At 30.3% G+C, this 11,795-nt stretch overlaps 1 protein-coding gene across 1 annotated transcript; it reads left to right on the plus strand.

Annotated features, from left to right (window-relative positions):
• The first annotated feature begins 9,639 nt into the window (after positions 1-9,639).
• On the plus strand, positions 9,640-11,449 carry LOC133174267 (uncharacterized). Its single transcript, XM_061309348.1, has 4 exons — positions 9,640-9,687; positions 9,788-9,871; positions 10,005-10,167; positions 10,361-11,449. The coding sequence occupies exons 2-4, from the start codon at positions 9,855-9,857 to the stop codon at positions 10,481-10,483; spliced, it is 303 nt and encodes a 100-aa protein (XP_061165332.1). The 5' UTR covers positions 9,640-9,687; positions 9,788-9,854; the 3' UTR covers positions 10,484-11,449.
• The last annotated feature ends 346 nt before the right edge of the window (positions 11,450-11,795 follow it).

The following is an 11,795-nucleotide window of genomic DNA, read 5'->3' on the forward strand; positions in this document are numbered from 1 at the left end:
CGCTTTAGAAATGATTGTATGGTATTGTTAGTGTATTTGATAGTACGTCTTTACTTCTTAAAAATAAACATACACGCGTAGGACATCCATTTGTGCCAAATAATTGTTACCAAAAACAGTAAAAGAAGGTAGCTAGTATTCTTCTTGTTTGTCATCTTTTCATTTATCCAGAATGTTAATTTTTTTCCTGGTCAACAAAGAAAAAATTAAAAAAGATATTTCCTGAAAATGAGACAATGCTCAAATTTTGAGTCAGGGTTTTCACTAGTTTTAGTCGCTTTTTAAAAAAAAAAAAATAAAGCAATATATTGAATACTGGGTATCACATTTCATGTAACAAAAAAACCCAATCATCAGCATTAAAGATTATTCATGCATCACTTCCTCGGGTTAATCATACTGGCTACACTGTTTTAAGGAGAAGGACACATCCTGCAATGTGAGTATAAATACAAAAATTCTATAAATTTCTTCGATATTTTCTAAAATTCAAAACTTACAAGAGTATGTGAATTTATTTCTTTTTTTGTTTTGTTTTTGATTTACATTTTATTAAGCCAGCAAGGTAAAATTTCGTCGGAGAGTAAAAGAATACTGCAATGGAGAGCTACATTTAGTGAGTAAATTTGTGTTCATGACTTAAAAAATGCGTTTTCCTTTTACCATTCCTAATAAATATGCTGGTAGTCAATTGGACAGTATTTTCAAGATAGTTCAGACAAATAATTTCTGTTCTGCAGTGGAATTGGATTTTTAGTCTTCGTAATTAAATTGCTTTTTTGGATGTGTATCTGTGAAATGTGCTGTAACAGAAGGGACCATTATAGAACAAATGGTCAATACTTTCAGTCAGTTCTAGGAAGTGGTCAGATTGGCCGCGTATCAATTACAGGACAGATTAAAGATAATGTGAGTGCTCAATCTAAGCTTTTCATGAAATGGCTATTTTCAACGAAATTTATATCAAAATTCCACATATTTTGTTTCTTTCCCTAAAACATTAAAAAACAGGGTTTTTTTGTAAGATTGTTTTCTATCAGATTAGTCCTTTGGAAAAAAAAAAAACATTTTCCGATTTGAAAGTTTTCATAATTTTAGGTATTCTTAAATTTTTAGGACAGGGCATCAATTGTGAAAAATGAGGAGATACCACAATCATACTATCCTCCTGGGATTCCCCCTCCATATACAGATATCTACCCCGCCATGAACCGAGAACAGCCATCAAGAATTGTATAAGGAACATCAAAATCATAATCTCATACACTTTTGATAGTTTTCTTAAGTAATTTCCGCTTCTTTATAACAACTTGACTTTGAAAGAGGCACTGATCGTCCGCTAAAAATTTTAAGCTTAACATTAATACTTTGAATTTGTATTGTCTGGAAAATCTTCTTTTGGTTAAACTTCAGGTTTGATGAAAATGTCTCTGTTTTTCGGAATATATGAGTACTCTTTATCTAGCAATACAAGGTTGAAAATTTGCTTAAATACACATACATGTACGTGTTAGAATTAGAAAAAATGGAATCCAGTCAACTTAACGAATATCCTTTAAAATATGTAATGATGATAGCATATAGGATACTGTAAAATATATTATTAGAATTTGCAGAATTTTTTTTTTCAAATGGGAAGGATAATAAATGTACGTTACTTAAAACCCCCTTTGGCAGTGTTTTTTTTCGTCAGGTTTAATTTGGAGGCAAATTGCTAAAGATGAGGGTCAAAATTAAAAATTAGTTGACTTAACAAAACTTAATAATTTATAGTTCTTAAAATGTTGAAAAGAATTTGTGAAAATGTATTTGATGATAATGATGTAATCTGTAGAGTAGTGTGAAGATGTATCAATGATATTGTGATGTTAAATATTTACAACTTTCTGATGTATCACTTCTGTAAAACAATAATAAGACTGATAATATTGACGATTGAACAGTATATGTTACGTCTTTAGTACGTTAATGTAATAACATGTGCAATGTTTCTAGAAGACCTATTCTGTCGATTTTGTTTGCTTTTAACTTAAATTATTTAACTTGAATATAAATTCAGAATTCCCATTCCCATCACTGTAATCATTTTCTATCTATTTCCTGTTCTTATAAAATATAGCAAGAAAAGAAACCGGGTAGATAAAACTGCATTTTGAACAAATCTACACACAGGGAAGAAAATATGTATATTGTTCACACATAACATCTCTTTCAGAGTACATTATAATACTAGAATACAATCTAACCGAAGTCTGAATAACATTTCTATGATCCAAAATATTTGTCTGGACGAGAAATATTCTCCATTGGAATTTCAAGAAAACTAACTTTCATTACTCAATCAGTATCGGTTATATTTTCCCTAATTCTTATAGAATATTTAACACATTTTCAACAAGAAGCTTATGGACAGAAGAGTTCATCTTTGTCATATTAAATTTTTAAAAAACAAAATTGATTTGGGCTCCAGACCTTTTCTTCAGTGAGAAATAACACTATAGATGTAGGTTTCAATCAATAATCTAAACTTTTTAATAAAAATTCAAAACCTGCTTTCCTGATTGTATTAAAGATAGCAAAGAATTTTAAAAAATGATTTATTTAAAGTTGAATGACAACTGATTCTACATTGCGGGATGTTAGTCAAACCCTGATCTATTCATCATACATCACTGCTTATTTCCTAGTTTGAATAATCTAACTGTGTCTCGATCGAGACAAGCCCTCACTACCAGGTCTGTAGGATTGATTGATTAATTGTATGTTGTTTTACGTCCCATTTGAGAATTTTTCACTCATATAGAGACGTCAACATATACCGGTGAAGGGCGTCAAATTTTGACCTTTACTCGGCACTTTGAGCCATTGAGCAGTGAGGGATCTTTATTGTGCCAACGCCTGTCGTGACACGGGGCCTCAGTTTTTAAGGTCTCATCAGAAGGACCCGCAACTTTCACTTCAAAGTGCCGAGCGCATGGCGAAGGAACAGTTGCTACCGATTTTGTTTATCGACTAGATGCAAGCTCACGACCTCCCGATCACAGAGGTGTCCGTAGGACAATATAATTTTAACTATGGAACGTTCTATCGATATATTTCCGTAATAAGTTACGGCATTGACAACTATCAGTAATTAAAAAATACGCCAATATAAAATACAAATACTAAAACTTGTTTGTTCGTTGTTTAACGTCCCTCTCGAAAATTTTTTAATCATGTGCCTCACTTGCCGGTGGAAAGCTGCCAATTTAGATCTATAGTCGGCACTTAGGGCCATTGAACTTATCTTTAATTGATTACCGAAATTCAAGTAAGAATTTGCGATTAATTAAGATTCTACATTTTCAAGTTTATACTTTTCATTCTACAAAGAACTGGCTTTCAAAATCAGAATTTTAAGAAATATGAGTTAAATATTTATCTTTTCTTTGTAAAAATATTTTGAAGTAATATTAAATTTTGATTTAAAAAAAAACAGAATTAAGTCGACTACTAGTATTTTAAAAGAAATATGAAGAAAGATAAGTAATCAAGCTTAAAGTCTGTTGAAACAATACAAATATGGAACAGAGAAAACACGGACCTCTGAAACATCACAGGTGGCAGCATCAGGTTCTATAGAGGAGTAAGCATCCCCTGTCGACCGGTTCGTAAAACATCCAAATATGAAACAAATGTAGTAGACTCTAAAGTGTCTTTAATTTCGAGTTCATTAGGATATACTGAGTCTACGTACATAAGAATGGAAGTAATTATTGTTAATAGATAAAACGTCGTCGATATATAATAATAATAATATTTTATTTAGAAAAGGTAGCCTGATTAGGGCCTTATAATTACAACAATATTACACATGTACATCAAAGTAGCAAAGATTAACAACTACAGTGTAGCAATTGAAATATAATACACAAACAATGTCACATGATAATAATGACAATAATGATGATAATAATAATAATAACAAGTTTGGCTTTCCAGAAAGCCATAAATGTCATCTCTTTGGCTTCATGAATGTCACAGAATAAACAGTGGAATGTTACATTATTTTTTCAGCTATTACATGCAGTAGTATCGCTTTTGAAAAAAAGGGGGGGGGGGAAATCGACGACTTATCTGAACAATCTTTGACAAGGGGAAAAAGGGGCTGTCCAAACTCCACATTTTCATTTCTTGAAAGGGAGGATTAAAACTTTTCCAACAAACATATTTTATATTATAGTACATTCCCATGGGATGATTTGACGTACCATACTGCAACAAAAGATGGAAGATGGGGCAAGGACGCGCCTTTGAATGAATATTTTTAATGTTTGGGAAAAACATGGAAGGGGGACGACCCTCCTGTTGCTACATGCCTATATTATTTTGCTTGTTGTAAATATGCTTTATTCATTTTGAATATTTTTTGTACAATGTCTGTAAAAAAAAATCTAACCACTGAGTAATATTCGTAAAAATTAGATATAAAACAATTGTTCCGTATGAAGATGGATAAAACCTTAGCGTTTCTTTTGACTTTAGTTTGTAGTCGCCTACTACAACAGCAAAGCAGTTTTAAAGCGCTAACTTAAATTAATCCGAACCTCAATTATAATTTCCAAAGATTTTCCTTATTTTAAACGTATCCTCTGAAGTGACTTGGCTATCGAACCACTGGGAATATCAAGGAAAACATTGAGACACTCCTGCATCATATCCTTCTGCTGCCAATATGCAGATTCATGTGTTAACGCTATATTATGTTTATATAATATAAGTACATGTACACGTATACGCTTGTGGGAAAATAGCATGCATAGAAAGGTTATAAAATTGAAAAGTTACCATTTAAAATTAAGTATTGGCACACTGAAAAGAACCTCAATCTACCAACATCGATTTTATACGCTGTGTCACGAGACACACATTTTATAATTTTGGCTTTATTTCAAGAATACGAGGAGTGATTTTTTTTTTTTTTTTTTAACTTTTTTCCATTAACAAAAAACTGCAAATTAGAATTGCATAAAGAATTAAATTGATAAGTTGCTTTATTTATTAATCCTTAAAAAACCTGAGCCAGGTCAAGAAAATTGTTTTTTCCTAAAACTTTTCCGCAGGAGTAATTTTAAAGAAAAAAAGAATAGTGAAGACATCCGAGAAAATACTCATAATGATTCTTTACTATTTTTATTCCAATGCCTGCAGCACTGAGCTACTTAAATCAGAGACATTAATTTATGTTTCTGCTTAAATTGTGCTTTTAGGTAAAATTTCTTTTCTTCGAAATTTATTTTTTTGAATAAGATCTGTTTTATTTTTCATATACGGCAGTAAGTACATATAAAAGTTAAGTTTTTGCCATTACATATACGCATTTAACGTGAATGTTTTCACTGTTTTCTTTCGTCAGTAAATCTTGGATCCACGCCTTGGCTTATACATTCAATATGCCACGTTTTGTGTATTTTGATCCCCGCGCGCTGACCATCGTTTCTGCTTCTGCCAAGTATTGCCCACAATCAACAAGCTGATTATTATGGCAAATTTGGTGCGCATGATATGACCAAAAATTAAAACTTTGAAAGGTTAATATTAATAATATTTCTTACTTATGGTTAGAAGATGATCACCTGAGACCTAAAGGTGTCAGGTGTATTCGCCGAGACTATCATTCCATTCTTTGATGGTCCAAGGGAAATAGGAAAACTTTTTACGCAATAACCTAGATACAATGTTTATGTGTATTTTGAAGACCACCACCCCAGCAGTCTAACCTCTATTATCCTAATGAACCCTGTGTAGTTTTACTTTAAGATGGACCATTTTGTAATAATAAGGCAGAACGCTCAATTTTGTTTACATCTCTATATTTAGAAATCGTGTCATCGTCAGGTCATTTGCCAGACCACCAGCTTATCGATGCAATGGCAGCTTACACTAGGACTTCACTTCCGGAAAACGAACTTAATGTGTCATCTCCCGAGGGAGATGACAATAATAATAATAATAATAATAATATTATGATGATGACAAATAAATTAATATAAATTTGTAAGATTTGACATAATATACATATACAAAAGATATAAATCAGAGTAACGAAATTCTATTGTTGAAGATATATTTTTCTACATTTCGTTTAAAGGCTGACAGAGTTGGTGCACATCTTAAATCTAAATGCAAACTGTTCCAAATATGAACACCAGAATACTGGAGGGAATTTTTAAACAAATTAGTTCTGTGTTTTGGAAGGCGAAGGTCAAAATTAGATTCTGAACGTAAAGTGTAAGCATGTCTGAATGTGGAGTTAAAGCACCAGCAAGTGTATCCTTCTTCGCATATAGAAGTTTTTGAATAAATTCTGTTTAATATGAATTGACACCAGAGATGTTGTCAATGAAGAACTTCAACATTCTTTTAATATCAACTTCACAGAGCTTGAATGAAGAATCAGTGATTTTTAACAAATTGGTTTTTTTTTACTGACAAATGACAAAACATTTTTTTGAGTTTCATTTTTTTTTTAAAAAAAAAAGCAGTTGTTTATGATATCAAAAAGCCTACATGTAGTTTTTAATTTATTGTGAGGAATGTATAGTATGTTAAGATTTTTTTTCTTACACAATTCTATGATCAAACTTTTTACCGTAATTATAGTCCTACTCTATCCACCTAGAGTGAATGTCACAAATTTCGTTAATAAGGTTGAGTTTTAAGTCCCCTATAACTTAAAAGCTATTTTACAAGCGTTAACCAGAATATCTTTTTGTTTTGTTTAACATACTTAAACCCAGTATTTTTCAATCCATTTATCTGGTTTTCGAAAATGATCAATAATTTTAATCTCATGGAACTAAATTACGATATATAAAATATATAAAAATATTGGTATGTGTCAGAATAAGATAAAAATTATCATGTCAAATAGAAATATCTGTCTTCAAATATTTAAAGATAATAGATACAGTATGAATCAAATTAATTTATTCACACTTGAAATAGGACATTTAGAAATTAAGAAAAGGAAAAAAGAGTAAATCCATGAGTTACAATCAAAGAAAACCGCTGAGTTACAGTTTTTAAATGGTTAGCAAGTATGGAATCCTTCTAAATAAGTACTAATAACTATAAGATAATTTGTAAAAGAATGAAAAAAAGAGTAACTTACTGTGCTATAGTAAATTCATGGTATTCAAACAAATCGTCATGGCTCTCTTTTATTCAACTCCTTTCAGTTAAAATACTTATGAATTAAAAAAAGCTATTTAAATGGGCTTAGACACAGATTTGAAGTTAATATTTTCTGTATATTATACATATCATGACATATGTTGCTATAACATTTCACACGGAAATAAATCTTATCTTATCTAGAAATTATTGAGACTACGAATTTCGGGACGCGTTTGATTGACACATCCTTACACTTTCACAAAGTAGACTTTATCTTCAATACTGAATAAAAATAGAAATTTCGTTTAGTATTAATGAAAAATGTTAAAAACTATAATCCAGAAAATTCAGAGTAGAAATGTGAGAAAGAAAAACCAACTCACCAGTATTGTCAGTCCGTGCTGAGTTTGATAATTAAATTGAACACACCCGTGAAACGTAAACTGTTTTCGTAAATAGGACACGAGCTTTGTTATTGTTAATGTCTACGTTTCACGGGGTGTTCAAATTTGTAATTTCAACAATTTCCTGATAAAATAAGTTTTATTTATTATATATCCGTGTGAAATGCTATAGCAACATATAACTCGTGATATTATACAGAAAATTTGAGAAAATATAAACATCAAATCTGTGTCTAAGCCCCATTAATGTTTAAAACAACAATATCATTCACATATTCAGTAACATAAAATGGGTATGTAAAAGTTTTGTGTACCTACTTTTTTCTATTATGTTTCATTACTGTAAAATCACATATTCTCATGGTATCAAAATTCGTGATTTGAGAAAAACTAATGGTTCGTAAGGATTTAATTTCGTCTTTGAAGAAATGTTTAGTTGTCACAAATTTTTACATTTTATTTCGTGTGGGACATGAATTCGTGTGTCTCTTCATACCACGAAATCCACGAAAATTAAACCCCACGAAAATTTGTGATTTCACTATTTTCTTTTTATCTGCCTTTTTCTAGAAATTTTTCCTAAATAAAGGTCTTATCGATTAAAATTTTATCAGTAGATTAGATTCGATTTTATTCAAAATTGAGTGTATTAGTGTAACAAGGACTTCTTTGCTTGATCTTAGCAAATATGACTTTTCGATGTTTATTTTCAAGATAACTTGCCGATTCATAGTTTTCTTATTTGAAAATATTTTAAAAACCCAACACAATTGGCATCGCTTAAGACTCTAAAGTTTGAATTAGAATAAACTTTCAACCCTCCTAACATTTGCAGATATTACAGCAATATGAAATATTACCACTGGGTAATCGATGAATCACTCATATTGAAACTACATGCATTTTGTTTCCTGTAAACATTTCCAAATTTCAAACGCCTTTACCTAAGTTTTTTTTAACTATCTGATATCCTTTCGTCGGCCGTGAATTTAATTTTGACGAATAATCATGTGAATGGGTCGTAAGGAAAAAATCAGCAATAAATTGTAAACCACTAAATCAATAATAAAAAAAGGTATGTTTAAGGTGCTATAAAATGAGTATCAAGATCGGTCCTAGTATCTCCTTTTCTTGCTTTTAAACTATCTATCCTATTCTTTTCTTACCCTCTTTTGAAGTTTCTTTTTTTTAAAGATTATTTAGTGGAACGTTACCAACTAAAGTTTAAAGGGTATGGAAAACTGAAAAATGCTTTTATAGAACCCCTCTACCTATGAGGATCTATGAAATTAGACAGAATAAAGACAAAGCTTCGAAATTTTAACAACTGATAGATACATTTTCCTCAAACGATCCATTTAAAATTTGTTATGATATCCTCCCCTTGAGTATAGCGAAAAGGTTCAAAATCTCTGTTTTGGCCATTACGCTTTTAATGCTAAGGCTTTTTGGCGGATATATTATTCAAAGTGAAGAAAGTTATAACAAATTTTATTTACCCCACACAAGTAGGAACTATCGAAGAATTTGATTTATAACATGAGATAGAATATTTGTGTTTTGTTAAATACCTCATGCAATTCTTTTTGAGATTTTCATCAACAAAATGTGTACACTAAAAGTAATTTTTTTCAGCTCATATGTTCTTGTACGATTGTATTTATTTGATAGTGTGAGCTTAATTGAAAAAATGCACATACAAGCAAACGACATCCATTTCTTCCAAATAATTGTTACTGAAATAGTAAAAGAAGGGAGATCGTATCAATCGTAGCTAGTTTTCTTCCTGTTTGTCCTCTTTCTATTTATCCAGAATGTTAAGTATTTTCTGCTTAACAAAAATAAAAAAAGAAAATATTTCGTGAAAATAAGGCAATGCTCAATTTTTGAGCCAGGGTTTCGACTCATATAACACTAGTTTTAGTTGACTTTTTTAAAAAAAATAATTCAATATTTTAAATACTGGGTCATGGCATCACATTTCATTAAAAAAAACAACTAGGGAAAACCAGTGTTAAGCTTGAAATGGAGATCATCAGCATTAAAGGTCATTCATGCATGCAACACTTCCTGGTTTTATTCATTGTGGCTATACTGTTTTAGAGAGAAGGACATATCCTGCAATGTAAGTATAACGATAAAACATTCTATAGATAACATTGATATTTTCTAAATTGCAATTACAAAAAGTCATTTGAATTTACCCCCCTCCTATTTCGTTTTAGAGTTTTCGTTTACATTACAATTAAGCCAACAAGGTAAAATTTTGTTGAGGAGGATAAGAATACTGGAATGGAGAGCTACATTTAGTAAGTAAACTTATGTTGATATTCCGTGACTTTAAAAGAATTCATTTTCTTTTTTACCATTCTTAATAAATATCTTGGTAGTAAGTTGGACAGTGCTTTCAATATAATAAGACCAATGAATTCTGTTCTGCAGTGGAATTGGAATTGCAGTCCTCATTTTCAAGATTTTGCTTTGGATGTGCATCTGTGCAATTCGCTCTAACAGAAGAGAACACCAGCGAAAAATATATATTCAGTCAATCCCAGGAAGTGGCCAGATTCGCCGTGTATCAAATACAAGACAGATTAAAGATAATGTGAGTGCTCAATCTAAACTTTTGATGAAATAATTATTTTTTAACAAAATTTATATTAAAAATCCACCATAATTTGTTTTTTTTCCTTTGATAATATTCAAGCATGCTTTAAAAAACGATGAGCTTTTTTTTTTCAAAAAAATATTTTCCGATTTAAAAGTTTTCATAATTTTAGGCATTCTTAAATTTTTAGGACAGGGCATCAATTGTGAAAAATGAGGAGATACCACAATCATACTATCCTCCTGGGATTCCCCCTCCATATACAGATATCTACCCCGCCATGAACCGAGAACAGCCATCAAGAATTGTCTAGAGGACATCTTGTGTTAAGAATGAATAGTCATAATCTTTATACATGCACTTTTACTAGTTTCCCCAAGTAATTTCCTGTTCTTTATAACATGATCTTCAAAAAATTAAAAGTTCATACACTTTTGTTAATAGCTTTAGTCTTGGGGATTTAAATGGTTTTTTGCTGCTAGGCAACATTTATTTAAATAAGGCTCTGATCGTCTGCTAAAATTTTCAACCCTAACATTAATACTTTAAATGTTTATTGTCTTGAAAACCCTCTTTTAGTTAATTATCAAGTTTGATGAAAATGTCTCTGGTTTTTGAAATACATGAATACTATTTACAAATAAAGATTGAAAATTCGCTTGAATACAGATATTTGTCAGAATAAGATAAAAAGAATCAAGTCTAGTCTCGAGACCATAAACTGAGAACAGACTTAAGTCAAAATTTTGATTTTGAATATCTACAGTTAAAACAGAGACATATAAGTGAACTAATGTGCATGAAAATTTGCATGTTTGTGTAATTCACAAGTTCATACTCAAGTTGAAAATTTTGTTCATTATCCTAATTATTTAAAAAAATATATTGATTTGAAATTTTGACTTTTGAAGTCTGTTCTCAGTTTATAATCATGGAGTCTAGTTAAAGTTAATGACAATGATGAAATCTGTATAGTAGTGTGAGAATATAACAATAAAATTTGGATGTTAAATGTTTACAACTTTCTGATGGATCACTTCTGTAAATAAAAAAAAAACTAAAGAAGACTGATAACATAAAATTAATACGTTGACGATTGAACATTATGTCACGTCTATACTGTAGTATGCTAATTAAATGAAATGTTTATTGTTTCTTGAAGACCTGTTCAGTATTCTGTCGATTTTGTTTGCTTTTAACATAAATAATTTAATTTTAATACAAATACAGATACTTATCTATAATATTGTTTATGTTGTAATCATTATATTGAAGTGAATGAAAGGTTTCATTATTGTTCATTTAGTATGAATTTTTTTGTATTTAATTGTTTTAAATTGATTTGTTTATAGTACATTATATGCTAGATAACAATCTAACCGGAAGTCTGAATAACAAATATCTATGATCTGAAATATTTGTCTGGACGGGAAATATTCTCCATCGGAATTTCATTACTCAATCAGTATCGGTTATATTTGTTCTAATTCTTATAGAGTATTTAATTCATTTTGAACAATGACAGAAAAGCTCATTTCCGTTTCATTTTTCTCACTAGCTTGGGAAACAATAACTTCATCAACATTAAACATAATATTGATGCTTATGTATTAGTTAACTATTTG

Source organism: Saccostrea echinata, unplaced genomic scaffold (genome assembly GCF_033153115.1).
Source record: "Saccostrea echinata isolate AGI-Se365-2 ecotype Australia unplaced genomic scaffold, CSIRO_AGI_Sech_v1 ptg000057l, whole genome shotgun sequence".
Classification (NCBI taxonomy): Eukaryota; Metazoa; Mollusca; class Bivalvia; order Ostreida; family Ostreidae; genus Saccostrea; species Saccostrea echinata.